The following is a 22,146-nucleotide window of genomic DNA, read 5'->3' as shown; positions in this document are numbered from 1 at the left end:
CACTGTGCCACAGAAAGGCAATACAGAAATAATTTCCAAGTACAAACACTTTGGCTTTCTGTATGTGCAACAAAACAACTGGAAAGAAGAAAATAAAAATGCTTCTCATGCTAGTATTAACAGTTGCTCACCACCCACTTAAACTGGATTCTTCTATTCAGAATATTAATGATGTGGTTTATCATCCCATTCACATTATTTTTTCTGTGTTGCTTTTGTGAGACTCTTTTATATGCAACATAGCTTTTCAGTGGAGCATTAGGTGGTGTTCGCCACATAATAATTAGGCCCAGAAAGGAATGAAAATAGGCTTGCCTGTGAGGCCCAGCCTTTCTGCCTTGGGCATGGAACAGAGGAGTCGTTCCAGGAGCATATGAGACACCCTTGACCCTCTGGCCAATGAAGCTGCACTGCAAAAGAGAAGGTGGCTAATCTGCTGAACATGGACTTCATTGCCCTGTAATTGTTTTCCAAAAAACTCTGCAGATATTCAGAAGCTAGGAGGTACTAGCGGTAGACTGGTGGGTAGCAGCCCTAGAGGGTTGATGGTGCTCAAAAATAAGCACAGTCAGACCTCAGTAGTTCCACCAGTGTACTATGTAGGGTTGCCAACCTCCAGGTGGTGGCTGGATATCTTTTGCTATTACAAGAGCCCCATCTTCTATAGTTCTCCTGATTTTTGGAAGAATTCACATGGCCCATAGGATCTGTAGAGCACAATGATCAAAGGACTTTATGTGACAGTAATTTAGGACTCACTTCCTTCTTTAAGAGACAAAGCTATTGCATTGACACAGGTTTTGTTTGTCTATATGTATTGTGGTATTTATGTGGGATTGTTGATCCTGTTGAATGTGGCTTTGCATACTGTGAATCTGGCTTTGATAATTTTTGTCATTGTATGCTTATTCACATAGATATATTGTTTTCAAACACTGTATTAAAATTTGACACTTCATTCTTTAATGCCAGTAGCAGTGGTGTAGTAAGTTTTTACTCTAGAGCTAAGACTGATCATTATAGATGCTGAAGGGTCTCAGTTGAATACCCAATGCAGTGCTGGTCAGATTGGCTAGATCCTGGGCCATTTTAACTTCCTAGTTTACGCAGGCAAGTACTGGAGTGGCTGATTCCTCTCTTTCTCACAGCTTCACCGCTCATCTGGGCTGGCTGTCCCTCAACATGTAATCTTGTTCAATAAATATTCTCATGAGGTAACAGGAATTAATGTAGTGGACTAAAAAAAACTGTCAGAAGATGGTTCTGGAAGGGTAGGAGTGGGAAGGGTCTATCTATTTCTGTACAAAGCATTTTTCTGCTTTAGTTGCAGGAAAAGCCCACTAGATGGCAAACTGCTACCAAGATTTTTACTTCTCTGAAAGTAGTGGTGGTGATAGTGGAGGAATATTAAGTAAGAGAAGGATCTAAAATCCGAGCAACCCAGAGGACAAATGAAGTATCAATACTTGGAAAAAAAACACCCATTTGTATATGTACATTTCTTATTGGTCTGTTTAGGGAGCATCTCATGCTTACTTACTTGGGATGTTGAAATCCCTGTCCAGTGGTACTGATTTCTGAATAAGCATGCATGGGTTTGGAGTCTGAGATATTTCCTGTCATCTGGGAAAGGGTTTTTAGAATGATAATAGTACATTATCCAAAACCTAAGAGGAAAGAAGAAAAGAAGAAAGAGCCTTAATTTTATGAATCTGAAGATTTTTTTTTTAAAGAATGGCTTGAGGATGAAAATCCTCTGGACTGAGGAAGGGAAAGTAATGGGAAGATTTAGAGCTGAGAGAATGTACTGGAACAACATAAAAGGTGGAGGGAAGACTCCAATCTATAACAGGCCATTCTTTAACAGACCATCAACACTATCTAAATGATGAACATTAAAATAATCCATAATGACTGACAATGTTTCTTGATAAGTGGTGATTATAATTTGCTAGGGCACATACATAACTCTAATGGGTTATATTTATTTTCTCCACAGAAGTCAAATAGAGATATTTGCTTCTCTGGAGGAAAACAAAGGATATGCAGCCCACCTGAGGTGCGGGCAAAACTTGCAGTAAGTGGCTGGAGTGACACATTTCAAATAAGTCATCTTGTGAGGTTTCCACCTGATCTACTTCTTTGTAGCAGCAATTCATTCTAGAAAACCTGGGGCACTGCCAACGTTATCAGTGCAAGGGCACACACAACACTGAAGACCTTATCATCCAGCAAGAGAGACAGAGTAATTTTCCAACCAAAGAACTGCGTTAAAGATTGTGGAAAGGACTGAAATGTGAAGCAGTCAGTACTTACCTGTTCTGCAGTGGGATCTTTATGTTATCTAATGTTCCATTCAGGCACTGAAACCTGAGAAAGGTCTATATGAGTAGAAGAATACTAGTATCTCCTTCCCCTGTCCACACCCCCTTGGCAAGGCATTCACAGCCTTTGCACAGCCCATGCCCAGAGGGAAGGTTATAATCAAGCAGATCTGGGCAGTGTTACTCAAGTGTGAATTTAGGGATCTTGTTTGCATTCATTACAAACCTATTAAAAACTGGCTGGCTCAGACCTGCACAAGACTAGTCTGAAGGCACAACAGACTCTCTCGTCTCTCTATTGCCTTTGGAACAGAGCACCTGAGAGTGGGGATCAGGGTGTGGGTCTGGGACAGGAGATGGATTGCCTGTATTTTTTTTTTAAATTAAAAACCTTTTCCCATGAACTAGATACCTAGATACCTGCCTTGGATTTTGATTTCCTTTCTGAGGTGTGTGGATTCAAATGGCTGAAGATAAAACCTTCCGCCATGGGCTCATCGTCCTGGGCTTCTTTCTGGTGATGATTGGCATGTTCATCATGAGTGTGGACAAGCCCCAGATCTACATCACCTTCTGTACTCTGGGGATCTTGGTCATAGCAGCAGGGATCACTTGGAGCATGTGCCAGTGCTACCCAAAGGTAGGGGCCTGTCTAAGTAATTTTGGTAAAACTGTGCTTTAAATCATCAGTATCTTTTAAGCTCCAAGCCCTTGGCAATTGCTGCAGGCACTTAACATTTCCATTCTGTACAGAGACTGTTTGCCTGCTGAGCAGTACACAAGAGCATTTATTTATAAAGCAGGAAATATGGGTTCCATTATCTGCATGACAGATTAATTATTTGATATGTCAGTTTCCATACAGTTACCACAAGGGTAATGATATTTTCAAGGACTTATGATCCCAGGTAGAAATTAGTAATAGCAAATAATTTGGTGGGAATTCTGGAAAGATCAATTTTTTTAAAAGACAGATGTGGAGATGTTTTGTTGTGTTCATTGAAAAGTCTACTGTTTAAACTAGCAACCCTGGATGCATTTTTAAAACAAAACACTTTCTCCAGGAAGTCCAAAGAGTGTTTGACCTGCTCAGATTTTTAGGGGTCTTCGACTGAAGAGAGTCACTTTGCCCAACCCCATCTGGAAGGCTGAGAGCAAAACTATAAGTAATGTGGGAGATCCATGAGAGGATTTCTCAACACTTTCTTTTTCAGGGAAATTCAGCTGCTGAGAGCTATCCTTTGAACTAGAGGGAAGGGGGCGAGAAAGAGTTGTTAAACTATTTTACTTCATGTTACTTTACAAATCACAATAATCTCCTCTTTTTTCTCCTCTTTTTTTGCCCTATGGAGAAAAAATATAGGTAATGAAAAAAGGCAAATTTGATCAGGAAAACTACTGGGGAGGCAAGGCTTTTAATTGATTTTATTTTTTATTAAGCTCTCTGATTGTGGTTTTTAGAATTCATTTTAGATTTTGAACAGTTTTATATCACATTATAGTCAATCATTTTTTGGAAATTCATTTCAGCTATAAAGCAAAAGTAGGATACAAATGCCTTTTATAGGTAAACAGATGAGGAGGAGGTTCAGTGTCCCTTTGGCTTTGCCACGCTCTGCCCAAAATGGATCATTCTCTTTGTGCATGCATTTCATTAAAAATGAAACATGAAGAGATCCAAGCATAGATCTCCCTTATAATATGTAGTTTAGTCTTGGATGGGTTCTGAATTTGGGTTTCCTCAATATTGCCAGCCCAATATTCTGGGCTTACCAGTAGAGTCTCAAGGCAAATTAGATGTGATGGAATCAGATATCTATGTTAGCATCAGAATACTACCAAATTCTGTAAAGTAAGAAAGGGAAGGTTTCATGGAGGCAGGACAGTAGTACCAAACTTCCCCACATCAATAGTTTCTCTCAAAATAGCTTATATCCACTCCTTTTTTTCCTGGTGTGGTTTTGAGACTGGCAGTAAGTTCTACGATGAAAAAAAACAGGTAGGGAGAGGCAGTTGGTGGGAGATTGCAGGTTTAAGATGGCTGTCACTTCCTCTTCCCATAGTGCCATGCTTTCATTTGTCCCCAAGCACTTTAAAGGAAGTTAGCATAAGCCACACATGAACTGTGCTGTTGGGCATTCAGAGGTTTAGTGGAGGATATAAGTTTCAAAGAAAGAAAAGTCCTTTCTTTGTGATTCCTTTTTTCCAAAATGTTCTTGTCTTACAACTTAGCGACAAAGAGCGATGAATAAGTTTGATTGGGGGAAATGTACAGTGGCGGAAATGTACAGTGATAGTCGAACATCTGTAAAATGAAAGCTTTAAAAAAAATTCTGCAGTATAATTTCTGTGGTGTCCTGAAAACCTATGCGTATTAGAGGCTATTTGCAATAGTTCATTCAAATATCTACACCTTGCTGGAAGACCATAGCTTCTCTCATCAACCTTTCACATTCACATTTTCAAGCACCACTTTGAGAAGAACCTTCCTCTGGTAAGCATTCTTAACCCTACCTTGTTCTTGTTAAAGTGGGCAAATAACTCAGCTCACCCAGCAAGTTCCCACAACATGGGCCCCTCAGATATTTGTCCAGCATTTGTGACCCCCACACCATGGGGGTATGTGAATGTGAAAAGTAAGAAGGCCTTAACTGTGTGATTTTGCTGAAGGCACAGAATAATTCTCAGGACCAAACCAGATGTGATATGTCCGCTTTCCTTCCACTTCCCCTTCTTGAGTAGAGGTGAGTTTGAATGGCAGGGGAACAGTGTAACTCTTTTATATTTCTACTCAAAATCACATCCTATCTACCTTTCTTCTTACAGAGAGAAATCAATGGTGGGGTGGGGGGAGCCTTTGAGTGGGAAAGAAGCTGCTTGCACTCTTTCAAGGTTGCATTTGATTTAAAAAATGAACAAACCATATGAAGGACTGTGCTTCACAACAAGTGTGGGATGAAGGCTTCCCAGTTCAGGACAATAAACTGCTGCACTTATATATTTGCCCCGGAAGTCAGTGTAGCACAGTGATTACACCAATGTTGCATGGTCCCTTTGCAGTACACACAGCTGATTAATGAGAAGACACTCTGGTAAAATGATTGTATCTAAAATGTCAAGTACAGATCACAAGTACTGGATCAAATGCTACTAACACTTGCCTTATGAGGAGATTCCCCTTGAGAAGCACCTTATACATGCACCAAATCCATGTTAAAGTGAATGCTTGCAGGAAAATGTTGTTAATGTGCATATTTGTGAGTCGTCCCAAATCTAAGGAAACAGGTAGAAAAAATGTCCTCTTGTTCCGTGAAGCCACCTCCCCTAACTTCCCCACTTTTCCCCTAGATCAAAGTTGTTTCGGTTGACACAGAGTCTGAACACTTCCTTGCAAAGAAATCTGCTGCTTCATCTGTTGAAAATGAGATTCCAGAAAAGAACAGGTATGTCTGAGGAACCAAGCCTATACACTTCAACTCAATGGTTTGTAATCTCATATTTAATTAAAACCCTAACTGGGCACACAGTGTAATCTGTGTCTCTCAGGAAACAAGGTCAATGTCTAGAAATACTGGCGAAAAATAATGAATTGCAAAAATATTTTATTTATTTCAAGCAAAAGAATCTGAAGAAAAAGAGCACCTTCAGAAAAATACAGGGCATGTCAAAAATCTTTGTTCCTTTAAAAAAGTGAAAGAGAATTGAAGAGAAGACCTGTGTGGACAACAGTGAAAGGCTGATGGGGCTGCAGCATCTGGTTTAGTGCCCATCTTTGATGTGTACAACTCACCCACAAAGTGTATGTGGATTTACGGCTCACCCTACACTGGTTCTAGCACTAGCTAGTCCTTTAGCCCGCCTGCAGTGTGCAAAAATCAGCCAGCAAGATACAATTATGATTATCAGGAAGCATCTTCTCTGTCACTCAGCTTCCTAACCATAATTGTAGCTCCCTTTCCTCCAAACAAGGCTAGCTGCCATTAAGGCACATTTTAATGAACATGGGCAAGCAGTTATTTCTAACATTAAGATCTGGACAGGAATATTGTGAATTAGCCCAGCTCCAGATATGAATATGTGTGAATCTATTACTGACACTATCCCTTTTTCTTTTCCATCAATCTTTCTTTCTTAATTACTCCTTCTCAATAGTGCAAGAGTGGGCCAGTTTCCCAGCTCTTACAGCTCAATCCTATGCATGCTCACTCTGGTTAAGTCCCACTGTGTTTAATGGGACTTATTCTAGGTAGGTGAAGATTGCAGTCAGTCACATACTGCCTCATCTGCCCTGCCAATTTTGAGCACTGTTGCCTTGGCTTGTACTGGCATTGGTCCTATGCTTTGGTTGGAAAGTACATAATAATCTAAATCGAAATAAATACAACAGTCTCGCTGAAGCAATTCTGAAAGGGATACCTCTTAGAAATTGTACAGATACTGCCTCGAGTACCATGGAAGAATGGTGGACTTTATGTGTAATTTAATAAATAGTATGCATGATGATGTAATATTATGGCTGGACATGGAATGATCTGGTGCTATACATGCAGCAGACAGCAGCAGCCATTGACTTTCTGGCTACTGTGTATTTGCCCAACCGCAAGTGCTCTAGGACTGTTGCCAGGCAGCTGTGACTAACTGTGCATATTGCAAGGTATGCAGGCGTCAATAGATGGTGCGGAGAAGGAAATGTTGAGGTTATTGGAGTGGACATTCCCAAGTCAAATAGCTATGGTGGATATTTTCTAGGTGTCAAGCTGTCAGATGGCTCCCTAAACCAAAGGGAAGTTGTGGCATCAAGACTAGGCAAAGCTAGGCATGGCCCTCAGTTCCACCTCCCTCCCCCATCCCCACTAGAGGCAACCTCAGGATATTTCACACTTGAACAGAGAAGTGGAAGTGTGTGTGTGGGGGGGGGAGAGAATCCATTCAACTGTTGCTACTCTGGCAACTTTCCTGCTAAAAAAATGGAGGCTTGAGTATTTTTCTCCCCATGGGAAGAAAAACAAAGCTACTTGTATCTTTTTCCCAGCAGGGAGAAAAGCAGCTGGGGTGTTTGATCTTTGTGTATTATGAAATGCATGAGCTTACAAACTTATCAAAATTATGAGTCACAATATAATTTGAGAAAAATAATATATTACATTTGAAAGAACAGATATATCACAACATTTTAATTTTGGGATAAGACATCATGTGCATGCACGGAAACAGGAGCAGCAACGTAAGGTACCAACATGATTTTATAGTAGGTTTCTTTGAAATAAACGGAAGATGAGACTCCAAATGCTTCTTTAAAAATACAGATCCAAATACCCAACAGTACTATGCTAGCCATTCTAACCGATTGTACTTTAAAGCTGTTCCTTTTTGATGATCCTCTATGACAGAAAGGAGAAAAAAAGAAAAACAGCAGACCTGAGGGAGAAAAGATTGTTAGATCTGCCACTGGTGATAAGCACACCTTGCAGCCTTAAGTTTGACTGTGGGGAAAGGGCAGGCTGGTGTGTGTGAGAGAGGGTCCAACCTAGTGGCTAGTCAACAAAAGTCTGTGCCTGAAAGCACTGTAGATAAATCTAACTACTGTCTGAAATTATAACCAGTTTAAATTTTTGTGCCTCAGCCAGGCTTTTACTTTATCTACCTGCAGACCTATGTTGCTGGTTTGTTCTTTTAAAATTAACCCAGAAACAAAATAAATCTTCTTAATTGTTTGCATAATAATCCAGCCTCAGTGATCTCCATAATCTCCTTGTGTACCGCAAAACTTACCTCACAGCAATGAACTCAAAGCCTATGGATTCATTACCTGTAGAGGAGTACTTAGGAACTGAGGGGAAGGTTTATAGTTCAAAATGAACTTAGATCCCAAAAATCTTAGGAGGTTGTGTGCATTCTCTTAGTAGAAAAAAAGAGACTTGTCACATCCTCCAGTATAAAAAACATACTGTTTCTCATATTTTTTAAAAATGTAATTCCTTACCTGAAAATATTGAAACTAAGGACATTTCTGCACTGGCCAAAATCACTGATTTCGGCCCAGTAAAACACTGTTTTTTGGGGGAACCTTTTCACAGGCTCCACCGCCAAATCGATGCAGTGTCACTCCAGGACGTTATTCTGGCCATGGGGGCGTGTCCCCTGGTCTCCACAGAGTGACGAAAGGCGGCAGGAAGTAGGAGACGTTTGGGAGTGGCATGGCCCATGCGAAGGTTGCGCCACTGGCTGCAGAACCAGCAGGGCCGTTCATGTGAATGGCCCCCGGGGGGTGCATCGGCATGAATTACTCCGATGTACCCTCGCTCAGCTGGCCATGTGGAAATGGCCTACATTATTTTTAGATCATTCAGTTTTTTTGAGGGAGGGGATTGTTTTAAGATATCTAATGATAAACACTGATACTGTTATTTTACATATAGAAATCAAGTGATCCTCCATGGACTTGTTCTCCAAACAGAGAACAAACTGATTATAAATAACGGAAGTTACAGCAGAAAAGCTTCTTATACCCGTCCAACCTACCAAAGTTGCATCAATTAAGATACTCCATTGTAAATTGGGGCATTATTTATTGTACTTGGAACAATACCAAGGTAAGTATTTATCCAGCAAAACTCAAGAGCCAACAAATTTCAAACTACTGCTCGTGCAATAGCAGATGGTCAGGCACAAGCCACCTGCCTCAGAGGGCTTTTGTAATACATCTGAAGAAGTTCTAGTTTTCTTATTAGCTTAGAGATAACTGGGTAATAATTCAACACGTTACAAGAAAAATAGGTACAGGAAGATTTTTAAATGGAAAAAAGAAAAAAAGGAAAGCTATTTATTTTAATTATTTAAATTCTATGTGATTTTGAACTGTAATGGCTGGAGAGCCCAATGGACCAGTCATTTCCTCTTGTTATTCTTTAGAGGATTTCTTTTAAATGCTGACAGATTATCATTTCTATTTGGATGTAGGTCTTTTCAGCCCTGAGGGTTCTGACATATGTATTCTGAGGTGTGAATATGTGTGTGTGTGTGACCCTTTTCAGACAAAATAGTGATTGTGTATATTGGGAGGAGCATATTGTGCTCGCCATACACACAGTCAAAAATAATGCCTGAAAATAAAGACCTACAATTAATCATGAAAAAGAGATTTTTAAGGGAGCTTCATAATAAAACCTTGGAAGAATAGAAGCAGTAGTTTATGTTATTCATGATTCAGAGTCTCAATTATTTCTAACTGGTGAGACACTGGAGGAATGATTCCAGTTCTAAGAGTTATGGAAGTTTCTTCATTCTTCTATAAAGACCCAAACAGCTGTAGTGCATTGGGAGCTTTCAAAAAGAACCCTTGGACAGCATAACATCTCCTCAGAACATTTACAGCCCCATCCAAGGAAGGGTGTCCCAAATTTGCTAATAAACGGCTTCTGTGGCCAGGGATGTAGGTATAGATTTTTATGGGGGGGGTGTAGTCATCCCCGCAGGGTCGTCGCTAAGGAATAGGCGAGACGCGGAGGAGGTTTCATCTGGTGGAGAGCGTCAGCAACAGGAAGCGCGGGATTTCGTGATCCTGACAACTCTCTCGCTGCGGTGCTGGTTCCTGCCACCTTTATTATGATTCTATCAGCGGCGCAGAAGGGAGGAACGTGGAGGGAGTTCCGAAGATGCCGGGAGGTTGGGAGATCATCGCGTGATGCATGATCTCACCTGGCATACGCGCAGAGAGGGAGCCGTAAGCCGCCTGGAGTCCTAATCCCTCACCTGGGGCAAGACCATTGTCCCTGCGCTCAGTGACTGAGCCAGACAGTTCAAGCGGACCCGTGACTCATAGGGGATGAGGAGGCGCGTAAAGGTATGCACCAGAAGGTCAGAGGAGCGTAGGGTGTTCCAGCCGACCACACGGTGCTGCTTAGTCAGCTGCGCATTACTACATCTCCTCCTTCTTTACATTTTAGAAGGGAGGCCAAATGCTGAGGCCGCATTTAGGGGACGCTTTGTCCCCTCCGCCACTGTTTGGCTCTGAGTTGACCGAGCTGCTTGTGTAACATTAGAACCATTGGTTAAGCAGGTAAGGGAAATCGAGGGAGCTTCTACACACGCTATACAGGCACATATTAGATACACATTGAATAAAACAAGATCCGGACGACGAGGCATACAATCAAAACCAATGCAGAGCTGTACAATAGTAATAATTTTAACCATCCCCTGTAGCCAGCCCCCAGAGGACTGACCCACCAATGGGGCAAATAATGCCATATTTCAGATTGATACAACTTTCTGCGTAACTCACGCGACTTTCATAATGAATCCAACTGGGAATTATCAGAGAGATTGTAAGGCAACACATGTTATGCCATTTTTCACAACCTTTGGTGATGCAATAATAGCAAGTGCAATCACATAGCGCACGATTATCTAGAGTCGCTGACGAAATTCCTGCTGCTCGGAGGCCAGGGTATCCAGAGCTGTGGAGGTGGGACAATTGATAGGATCTCAAGAAGGGCACAGGCCACGGCCGGCCAATAGTCTTAGCTGCTAGTAGAGGCGAGGTCCAGGACTCCCACCAGGGAAACTGCGAGCGAGACAAATTCCGCCTTGAGGGGCCGGCCATGTCGCTTCCAGCAAGCGGGATTCAAGGGGAGAGGAGCGACGGCGGCGCTTTGGGTCTGGTGGGTGGAGCCGTGGGGCAGATCAGATGCGGCAGGCGGCAGCAGAGAGTCCCCGCAGACGGATAGGGCGTGGGACGCAACAACAGCAAATAGTGTAATTTCTAAATTCACAAGGCATGCAACAATTTCTTAACAGTCAGTTGGGTCACAGTATTCAAACGAATCATATACATGAAGATGAGATGAACATTGATAAACAATACATAAGCTAGATGAATATAAGGATCGGGAGGCAGCCCATGGCTGCATAATTTGTTCAATGTGGCTCTTGCTGTTTGGACCACCAAAGCTACTAGTGGAGCAATGGCATGCTAGAAAGTCCATGGATGGATTTCTCAAGGGAATTGGGTAAGGAGAGCTACTGGATAGTCTCTTAGCATTTGTTAGTTCAGTGACACTCTCAATTTGTGCAGAGCTGTGAGAGAAGGCATGTTCCAACATCATCTCAAGCGGCTGAAAACAGCCCGGAGAGTCTCCAAGGGGTTCACCTTATCAGGAATGTCCCTGGCTGCAACTCCAAGCTTCAGCCAGGGGCATGGCAGAGAGGAGGAGAGAGAATAGCTGCATTGTAGATGAGGGAGCAGCAACACGCTGGGCATCAACCTCTGAGCCACAGCTGGCAAGCCCCAGGCTGCCGCTCCCAGGGGGGGGGACGCAGCTGGGCCGTGATCGCTTGTGGGAAGTTAATAGGTGTGCTTGCTCCAGAGAGATCCCTCCTGTCTCGCCCAGGCTGGGGAGCAATCGTGGCCCTTCCTCAATAGGGCCGGCTTTCCCGTTGTCCCAGGGATTTCGAGTTGGCCCCCATCGAAAGTTGGAAATCTGTGTGGGGAGAGAGGCAAAGACAAGCAGCGGCTTTTTTCCAGGGGGTTTGCAGCTGGCTGAGTTAGTTTTAGAGAGAATAGCATTGATATGATCTGCTGGATGAGACCTTGATTGGGTCGATAGATAGGAACCCACTCCTTCTTTCGCTTTGTTTTGGCCAAGCTCTTTGGGTGCAGTTGGCCCATTCCTCGACATCACTTGCAACATTCAAGGTAAGTTAAGAGACACAAGGCAGAGAATTGTTCAAGGCTTAGGAGAAGGAGAGGTCACATCCAGGTCGGATGTTTGTTTGTAAAACAATCCCAATCACCGTCTAAAGTGTGGGTTTTTTGCAAAGCAACTTAAACAATTCACAATTATAGTCAAGCATCAGAATATAGCATCCATAGGAAAGATGTAGAGAAGATGCAAAGAAAACAGTTCCTGGGCTTGAGGTTTGATCACACAGGAGCAAATTGAGAGGGGTTTGCAAAACCCTTTATCAGATCCTAGATCTAGAGGTGGGGTGCGCCAGCCCCATTAGAAAGAGGGAGGGTGTGCAGAAAGGAAGGCGGGGAAGTGGTTTGAAGTCAGCTCTCTACCTTCCCTCCTGTAAGGGACTTTGGCGGTTTGAGTCAGTTTCACCTTCTCTCACAGCGTGAGGCTGTGTAAGATAGGTGGCTGAGAGATCCTGGCACTGTGACTAGCCAGGGAGCTCAGCAGAGAATGTGGGAGCATGAAAATGATTTTGGGCTTCATATGTAAACTTCATGGCGCCACTTGGCGTGGCAGTGTAGGCTCAGATGGGATCTAAGGAAAAGGTGCTCTCAAGGAAAGGTTTGAAGAAGAGTTTTGAGGGTTTAAACTAAGATGGAGGCGCCTGAAGCAGGTCCCATCGGCCTCCTAGGGAGCATGCACGAAGCCGTCCTGTTTAAGGTTGATGCTGTAATGGGTGAAGCCTTTCAAGGCATTGGCACACATAATCAAAAGGAGAGACTTTAATTGAAGCATAAGAGCATGCAGCTTAGAAGCTAATGGACAAATCCCTCTGATGGAGGGAAAATTTTAGGGGTCTCTTGAAAGGGGGTAAGACATACAGAGCATATATAGGCATACAGAGCCGTGATAAAGTAATGAGGAGGATTGCAACTCTGATTTGAGATCTTGCTCTCTGGATCTTGCAGGGCGGTTCCTTTGCAGGCCGCGATCCTGCTCTCTCTGAGGTACTGACGATTTTGTCGCCACTGGAGCTTTGAGCTTAGGCTTTGCACAGGCTCAGAGGCTTCTAGATCTGATTTGATCCTTACAGCTGCTTGTAGTTCAGTGATTGTGGACTCTGCAGAGATTTTGAAATCGTGCCACTCTGTGGCAACTGGCGGAGGCATGGTGACTTTGGAAATAGAAGGGGCTAGGCAGAGCAGGAAGCAGGACGAGGGGGAGTCACGAAAGCAACGAGATTTAGATTAGCTGAACTTAGATTTAGACTCGAAAGTGAGCAGCAGAGGCAGGGTGTTCAGATGAACTTGGCAGTTTCTATGGATGTTTGTCCATACCTGGATGTGGATGGCTCCCCTGCATGTGGAGTCGATGACCCTGATGATGAACAACCCCTGTTCAGCCGGGCGAAGCTTTGGCAAGACCATCTCAGCACGGTCTCCTTCGTGGGATGGGATCACTATACTGAGCTGGAGCAGCCAAGATCTCGTGGGGAGCTCGGGGAAGGGTTTGAGGTGCGGGTTTGGTTCCTGCTGGGGAGATGCCCGGTGCGGGCCTTCCCAGCAGGCTTTGGGAGCACCCGTCTTAGACCTCCCTGGGAGTCTTCGCCCTCTGGGGAGACCTCCTGCTCGGGCTGTAGGCCCCCCACGGAGCAGTCTACAGTCCCACGGAGGTGTCCTGGCTTGTTGCAATTGAAACACTCGCCTCGGGCTGTCTCAGGGCAGCGGAGAGGGGCTGCAGCTAGAAGGCTGGCTTGATAGGCGAAAGACCCGATGTCCTGGCAAGCTTTGAGCATGTCGGCCAGTTCAGGGTTCCTACCTAAGCCTGTGACTGCTTTGGCGGCACTCCAGTGGGAGGCGTTCTCTTTGGCAGGCTATGAGTTCGCCTCTGGGCCTCCTCGTCAACCTGCCTTTGAGAGCTTCCTGGAGCCTGTTCACAAACTCGGCATAGGGCTCTTGGGGTTTTTGGCCGGATGGTGGAGAAACTCTGGGTTGGCTACCGGCATTGGGAACCTTGATAAACGCCTTTGTAGTATTTAATTCCAGAGGCTTAATCGTAAGGGCGGCCCCAGGCACAATCTGATCGCTGGGCAGGAAGGCATCGGTTTAAAGCTGCGCTGGGCGTGTAGGCGCCGCCAGAGGTGGCTGCCCTGTTGAAGCACTGCTGGCGGAACTTCGCTTTCCCAGATCACAAATTGTGCAGGAGCTCAGAGCATCAGCGAAGGTGGTCTTCCAGTCGTCCGAACCATTAGGTGATTCTCACGACACTTCCAGCATGCCTCTCACCAGGGGCTAGTGGCTCCCTACGCCCCGTGACGCTTTGCGGAGCCCAGTGAGGATGTTATGCTTAAGGGCTGCATCGACAACCCCGAACAATGCCATCCCCCCCCTCGGTATCGTGAAATGGACGGGGTAATACGCGCAGAATATCGGCATCGCCTTCCGTCAGGGTTTTCCCTTTGCAGATCGTGGCTAATACGCTCTGCGAGTTTTAAACCCGGCCATTACGCGGGGCGCTGACGGAGGTGCGGTGGCTTCGAAAATGAAGCGCGAGCAGGGGGGGGAGGGGCGGCGACAAGGAGAATTTGAAATGGGCGGAGGAGCAAGGGGCAGAAGGAGGACAGGCGTCCAATTTAGCGGATAGAGAAAATCTTCGGTTGAAATTGAAGGTGAAAGATCGAAGCGAGGGCTGCCTACAGCAAGGGAGCCATAGGTCTGCAGGCTGATGGCGACATAACATTGCTCCCCACGCCAGTAGCAGTGACATCGGCGCCAAGCATGTCGCCAAGAGTGCTACCGATGTTTTCCCAGTCCTTAAGATTCAATGTCCCCCCCTCTGGGTACCATGGACATTGAGCTTCAATCTCCTCAGTTAACCACCGGCGCAGCCTCTTTACGGACCCTGCCGCATTTCGCTAACGCCAGTTCGCTAACGCAGTTTGTCATAAGCCCTGCTTTTGCAAGCTCCCATACTCACCGGTGTTCCGGCCGGACCTGAGAGAGTGTCCTAGGACGCGAAGTCTCTGGATCGCCACGATCCAGAGGACAGGCGATACCGAAACGGTGGGTCCCTGGATGCGCCCGATCCAGCGGACTTCGGTACCGCTGCCTTTCCTGCCACGGTGAGCAGGGTGGGAGGTTCGAGGATTCCCGAGGGTTTCGCACCAGCTTGTAGTCATCCCCCGCAGGAGTCGCCGCTAAGGAATAGGCGAGACGCTGGAGGAGGTTTCATCTGGTGGAGAGCGCCAGCAACAGGAAGCGCTGGATTTCTCGCGGATCCTGACAACTTCCTCGTGGTGCTGGTCTCTACCACCTTATTATTATGATTCTATCGGGGCGTAGAAGGGAGGAACGGAGGGAGTTCCGAGAGGCCCGGAGGTTGGGAGATCATCATGTGATGCATGATCTCACCTGGCTACGTGCGGAGAGGAGCATAAGCGTCTGAGCCTAATCCTCACCTGGGGGCAAGACCATTGTCCCTGCGCCCGGTGACTGAGCCAGACAGTTCATGACCCGTGACTCATAGGGGGATGAGGAGTGGGGGTGCGGTGCGACCAGAAGGCCGTAGGAGCGTAGGTGTTCCAGCGCTCGACCACGGTGCTGCTGGGTCAGCGGTGCATTACTACAGGGGGGTCAGGGGCATGGCCACACCTCCACAAGCCCTGCCCCACCCCGCCCTGGTACTTATAAAAGCAGCTCTCCCCTGCACCGCCCTTTCCCCACCACCACCTGGGCTCCCAGCCAGCAGCCCCTTCTGCCCTCCCCTCTGGGCAGAGGTGTAGCTCGGGAAAATAGAGCCCAGTGCAAAATCTGAGTTTTGCGCACACCCCCCCCCCATGGGCAGCCTCTGTGATGCTGGAATCTACCCCCAAACATCATCACTTTCAATGGTGTTTAAACTAAAGAGCCCAAATTCTCCTTTTAAATCCACCTTAAAGGGAGAATCTGGGGTCCCCATTTAAAACAACATTGAAAGTAATGCTGTTTTGGGGTGGATTATCCACCACCCTGGAACAGCATCAGTTTCAATGTTTAAACTGGGGACCTCAGATTCTCCCTTTAAATCCATGCCGAAGGGGGTGGATTTAAAAGGCGAATCTTGAAGGGTGCCTGCTGTCAGGGGTGCAATTGTTAAGATAGCAGCACCAAACTTTCAGGGTATATTTAGGACACTCTCCTAATGATACCACCCAGGTTTGCTGAAGTTTGGTTCATGGGGTCCGGAGTTATGGACTCTCCAAGGTGTACCCCCCATCTTCTATTAGCTCCCATTGGAAACAATGGGGGATGGGGAACCCCTTTGGGAGTCCATAACTTTGGTCCCCCTGAACCAAACCTCACCAAACCTGGGTAGTATCATCAAGAGAGTCTCCAAAAACATCCCTGGAATTTTGGTGCTGCTAGCCTAAAAATTGTGCTCGCTGCAGGCCAAAAACCAAAAAACACTTTAAATATTTTAAAAACCACAAACAGGGGGTGGAGCTTTGGACATGTAATGGGGTTTTTTTTTGAACCCGAGAACCCCCCCTTACCTCCGTCCTTGTTTGTGGCCCTACCTGGTGGTGGGATGCAATGCCAGACATGGCATCAGCATCCCTGCACCCCTGTTGCTGCCAGCATAATGAGGCTGGTCCAGGGAGGAGCCAACGTTAGTTGGCTTCCTCCTAACCATTGTCCCCATCGTGTTCTCCTGACCATTGCCTTGTCGCACCAGCAGCTGGGGCTTCAGATGTACACTGCTGAAAAGGTGACGTAAGTCCATTAAGCCCAATGGAGATTCCCGGAGGTTTTTTTCTTTCATTATAAGCCACCTCATGCTGCTGGGAAACCTTCATGGGTACAGTCAGAAGGCCAACAAGGCTGCGGCACCACAGCCTGGCAACTGGTCCAATGGATGGAGCTATAGGTCTAGCTATTCCAGCTCTGCTTATCATGAACAGGCAGTGCTTCTGAAACTCAAGGAGAGTACCTCTGTTTCATGTTAGCTAGACTTGGGGCTAGCCCCAGCACTGTTTGTGGCTTCAGAAGATGTACCCAAGCTAAGAAAGGAGATAAAACCTGATTTTTAGGACTTCCATGTGGCTTTATGGAATTGGTCCCATGGTGAATTTGCTTGTCATCTTCTCCCTCCATTCACAGACCATATTCAGTGGAGCAATTTTCATAAAATAAGGGATCCTAACATTTTGGTGAAGCAAACATTTCAAATCCTTATCATCTCAGTTTAAATCTGAGAAAGACTCTCTATCTGAAACCTTGGATAACTGTTCCCAGTGAGAGCAAGCTGTACCAGGAGAGATGGACTATTGTCTGACTTGCAATAATAAGGCTGATTCATTTGAACTTTTTTCCCTATCTGATCATGTGGATTGAAAGGCATATAAGGAAGCTAGTTCTCTTGACAGCTCTACTTGCATGACTGCATAAACCTGCCTTATACTGAATCAGATAATCAATACATCGTGATCAGTATTGCCTCCTCAGACCGGCTGTCAGCAGCTCTCCAGGGTCTCAGACAGAGGCATTTCACATCACCTACTGCCTGATCCTTGTAACTGGAGGTGCCTGGGATTGAACCTGGGAACCTACCTCTGATTCATTGCCCCTCACCAAACCCCTGCAACAGATCATGTAAGCTAATTCAAGAGTCTAGCTGCAGAAGTCAAATTGATTAGAAAAGTGACAAGGTGCTCTGAAAATGCCTGGAGTTCTTATCCTAATCAGAAAATCCTTGTTAATGCAGAAAGATGAAATGAAATGGCATCCCACTTTCTTATGTCTTGGCACAGTTCCCAGACTGCTTACACGACCCAGAAAGAAGCTGAAATCTATGAAAAAAGCCTGCCGACTTATGAACAGGTCCAAATGAAAGGGACAGGTGCTTCAGAGTGCTTGGGAGTTCGGACTGCTTCAGACCTACTGGCCAGGGTCGGAGAAGGTACCCAGCTTATTGTACAGGCCAAAGCAGAAGTCCACATGGATTCAGAGAGCAATGGAGGTATTCACAGGGACCCAGAATCCCAGAGGAATCCCACAAGCTTGTATCAGTGAGTCAGTTTTATGATTTGTTCAGGGGCATTCCACCTAGCATCTTTTCATCGCTAGTCTACTACCTGTTCCTTCTGACTAATGTTACAGATTCATAGCCATAAGGACAGGAATACAGAATTAATTGGAAGCCAATTCACAAGACCACAGCTTGAGAAGCCAAATGCTTCTAACTGATCAGATAAAGACTCATCATTAATTCAGGATATCATTATTCTGTAAAATATGACAAGTCTTCCTTGTTTTACTGACTGTATCTTCATGTAACAATTAAAAACATGATTGACGTATATATTGCTTCAACCTAGATTTTAAGTGAGCACTATCAGTCCCCTCCTTTTATAGGAAGGTATTCTGGAAACTAAAGGTCATTTGCAGCCCAATCTTAAACAGATCGACACCCTTCTAAGCCCATTGATTTAGAAGGGTGTAATCATTTTTAGGATTGCACTGATAGTGGTTACTAAATTTTCAAAGACCTGAGTTGCTTTGCTGGAATGGAATGTTCATCCCCATTTTCATTACTCAGTGGAAATTAATAGTGACAAAGAGGATAGCTGCCTTGAGGGATAGGGTGGCTTGGAGTGGGGGAGGGTCAGAGGCGTATCAGGGGCAAATGGCTCCCGGGGACAAATTGTCTCCGGGCGCCCCCCCCCCAGCTGCCACTCACGTGACCAGGAAGACGGCAAGGCAGCAGGAAGTCCTGCTGCCTTGTCGTCTTTGGGCGCCCTCAACCCTGCCCATGTCATCACCACCATGGGCAGGGTCAAGGGCACCCCCCTTTCAACCCCCCTACTCCCCAGGGAGGCCAGAAGCGACTGTTGTCTCTTGGCCTCCAAAAGCTGCTTTTATAAGCACTGAGGCCATGCCCCCATGCCACCCCAAGCCTCATCTCCAGCCTCAGTGCTTATAAAAGCAGATCTTGGAGGGTGAGAGATGGCAGTTGTTTCTTGCCTCGCCAGAGGATAGGGCAGAAGAGACTGCTGGCTGCGGCTGGGAACCCAGTTGGAAACAAGGGGGCAGCAGTGGTGGAAGAGCAAGGGGATGGCAGCTGGGCGCCCTTGACCCTGGGCACCCTCAACCCTGCCCATGTCTATGACGACATGGACAGGGTCAAGGGTGCCCAAAGACGACAAGGCAGCAGGACATCACAACATTTCATTGCTTATTATGGGTTAGGATGGAATTAGAATATTGGCTTGAATCTTTACTTACAGCAGCAGGTCTCTAATTACTATTAGGTATCTCAAACAAGGTATGTAAACATAATTATCACAAATGCTTAAAATGTGGTCCTATTTTCCCATTTATTTCGGACCATATCCAAAAATTGGCCATTCAATGACTTTCTCATTGAAATGTGAAATGACACTTTCTCATTGAAATGTGAAATGGCACTGATTGCAAACTTTGTGAAGCAAGCAGAATCTGCATTCTTGTGGTTCTAAGCAAGCTGGTTCTGGCTACATGATGTTTGTGACTGACCTTTACCAGTTCTCATTGTAGGTGGGGTTTCGTATGAAAGTAATTCTATCCACACAGAGAGACTAGGCAGTCTAGCCAGTAGGAAGATGTGGTCTGGCTTAGCATCTATTTTAGCTTCTCCCCTAGACAACTTATTTATGCATGTAGGGGTTGGGGAAACATTCCATTCTGTGAACCCCTGCTTTTAGTATGAAATGCCCAGACACAACTTTGCTGCCCCAGTGGGAAATTGGCTACAAATTCACTGAAATTATATCTTTAATGGGACCAGCTACTAATTTTAAGATATGTAGAATTTGGCATTTGTTTGAACTCTTCCTTAGATAGAATGAGTTTTCATTCACAGAGTATAAAAATATGGGTAAGCTCACATGCCTATTCTCTTGATCAAGAATAGGTGGTTCTTGGTACAAAATTGAAATACTGCCTAAAATAATGCATTTAAATTCATACAACTGAGTAAGTTTCACAAAGGTAGGGCAGAGTGTCATTTGATTAAACAAATTATTATTAGTTGCACTCATATTAATGAAATCTTCAATAGGTTGTGGTGGTTTTTCTGGGCTGTGTGGCCGTGGTCTGGTGGATCTTGTTCCTAACGTCTTGCCTGCATCTGTGGCTGGCATCTTCAGAGGTGTATCACCTCTTCAATAAATTTGCAAGTAGATGAAATATTTCTGAAAATATATTAAAGTTTATGCATATGTGTCACATCAAGTTTCCCCTTAGAAAAGGCATTTCTTTTCCTTAGCAGAAAGAATATTTAATGCCTCTTCTAAAATTGTTCCTGCCAACTGCATTTCTTGGGTTAAAAACATTTTCTGTGTAAAATCTGCCTTCTTATCAATTAGGGCATCTTTTAAATTTATGGTCATTATTAATTGAATCTACTAAACTTTACAACTCTATCAGAAGGTGAATAAATTAAGGCTGCAATTTCATACACATTTTTCTGGAAGTAAGGCCATTATAGCGTAGTGGAACTTTCTTCTGAGTAGACATGCACAGGCTTGTGCTGTGAATGTCAGTTCTTTTTGCTTTCACATTCATCTGAGTTACATATATAGTGCATGCTAGCATTTAATCCATTATTGCTGTTGTTAAACCACCTGATTAATTCCACCTCTTATTGTTCTGTCCAAAGATCAGGATGTCGGTGTTCTTCTTTAGCCCTACTCAGGAGAAACAAAATTTTTTAAAAATCATCTTAAATCTGGGAGTAGGCTACTGAAAGTCTGGCATACACCCTACTTGATTTACTGTAAACTTGCTAGTTGAAACACAAAATAGTTCAAGAAGCAGCCTTGGAAACGATGTCCTTCAACGAACTTTTTTTTTTAAATCTTTCAGCCAACCTGAAGTGCTACACAGACAGGCGCCATTAGCTTCTCTCCAAGAGGACATGGACACGTCTTCAGTGGAATCAACTTCCAACAGCCCATTTCTACAAAGGTGCAAAGATACCCCAAACCTCTGCTCTTCACAGGAAAGTCAGCTCAGATTCAAACTTCCTTCCTATGAAGATTTTGCTTTGATTGATTCTCTCATGAGGGATGGTCAGGGCAATGAAAAGACAGCAGAACCAAATAAAAACCCTCAGTCTGATTCTGCCACAACAAGAGATGGGGCACTGCCTCTGAATTTGGGGGCTGGACTATTGGAATCCAGATTCATACCCAATGTGGAAGAGGGTGATTTGTATTATGGAATATATGAGGAATCAGAAGATATCCTTGTATCTGTCGGTGCGGTCTTTGAACCAAAAGACTTGCTAAGCACTATGACAGGGGAACGTGACAGCTAGAGGTAAGCCTGAAAATGTTCATAGGAGACAAAGGCCACTAAGGAAAAATCACAGCCAATCAGTTCAACAGGAGCTGATATTCATTTTTAAATGAACGAGGTGGCATTACATTTCTCCTGCTCTCTGGAGGTTTGATGGGGAATGTTGCTTGAGAACCAAAAAAGGATGGGGGCAATGTAGAAGAAAAAGTAGAAACAACGTACTCTATTGATAGTCAAAAGAAAAATGGTGGTGTGTGAACTCATGAAGCTGCATTATACTGAATCAGACAAGTGGGCCATCCAAGTTATTATTGCCTACTCAGACAGGCAGCACCTACCCAGGGTCTCAAGCAGAGGTCTTTCACATCACCTGCTGCCTGGTCCTTTTAACTGGAGATGCTGCGGACTGAACTTGGTATCTTCTGCTTTTCAAGCAGGTGCTCTATCACTTAGCCACAACCCATCTCCTGTGTATATAGATGTGGGGTGGGGTAAGACCCTTTCCACACAGGCCAATAAACACTGGTTAAAGGCAGGATAAAACCTGGGTTGGGGGAAAACTTTCCATGGATCCCACTCCTGAAGTGGGTCCACTCTGGGTTCCTACCTGGGTTTTACAAGAATTGTGATTTCTGAGATTCTTTTGTTTTAACGCACCTTGCAGTCATGGTTGAGCAAACAGCCACGACTGCAAGGTGCATCATGCGGCTGCCCCTTATTGTTTTCTCCCTTCAAATAATAAATTAAATCACTGGCAATTTGTCTGTGTAAGGATACCCAAGTCTTCTATCTTAGGAGCCTGCCTTTTGTCCATAAACACTGCAA

At 44.9% G+C, this 22,146-nt stretch overlaps 1 protein-coding gene across 1 annotated transcript; it reads left to right on the top strand.

Moving 5' to 3' along the window:
• Positions 1 to 2,787: 2,787 nt before the first annotated feature.
• BSND (barttin CLCNK type accessory subunit beta) lies at positions 2,788 to 21,340 on the top strand. The gene is made up of 4 exons (XM_048497858.1): positions 2,788 to 2,964; positions 5,673 to 5,767; positions 17,793 to 18,050; positions 20,887 to 21,340. The coding sequence occupies exons 1-4, from the start codon at positions 2,788 to 2,790 to the stop codon at positions 21,338 to 21,340; spliced, it is 984 nt and encodes a 327-aa protein (XP_048353815.1).
• Positions 21,341 to 22,146: the final 806 nt, after the last annotated feature.

The sequence above is a fragment of the Sphaerodactylus townsendi genome, linkage group LG05 (assembly GCF_021028975.2).
Source record: "Sphaerodactylus townsendi isolate TG3544 linkage group LG05, MPM_Stown_v2.3, whole genome shotgun sequence".
In the NCBI taxonomy this organism is placed as follows: Eukaryota; Metazoa; Chordata; class Lepidosauria; order Squamata; family Sphaerodactylidae; genus Sphaerodactylus; species Sphaerodactylus townsendi.
Note: the sequence above shows the minus strand (reverse complement) of the source record. Positions and strands in the feature narration are given on the sequence as shown.

Excerpts from the sequence above, each read along its gene's own strand:
- BSND (XM_048497858.1), top strand. The coding sequence starts at position 2,788 with ATGGCTGAAGATAAAACCTTCCGCCATGGGCTCATCGTCCTGGGCTTC. Across the intron at positions 5,768-17,792 it reads GAGATTCCAGAAAAGAACAG|TTCCCAGACTGCTTACACGA; the intron begins GTATGTCTGAGG and ends GTCTTGGCACAG. Across the intron at positions 18,051-20,886 it reads AATCCCACAAGCTTGTATCA|CCAACCTGAAGTGCTACACA; the intron begins GTGAGTCAGTTT and ends TAAATCTTTCAG.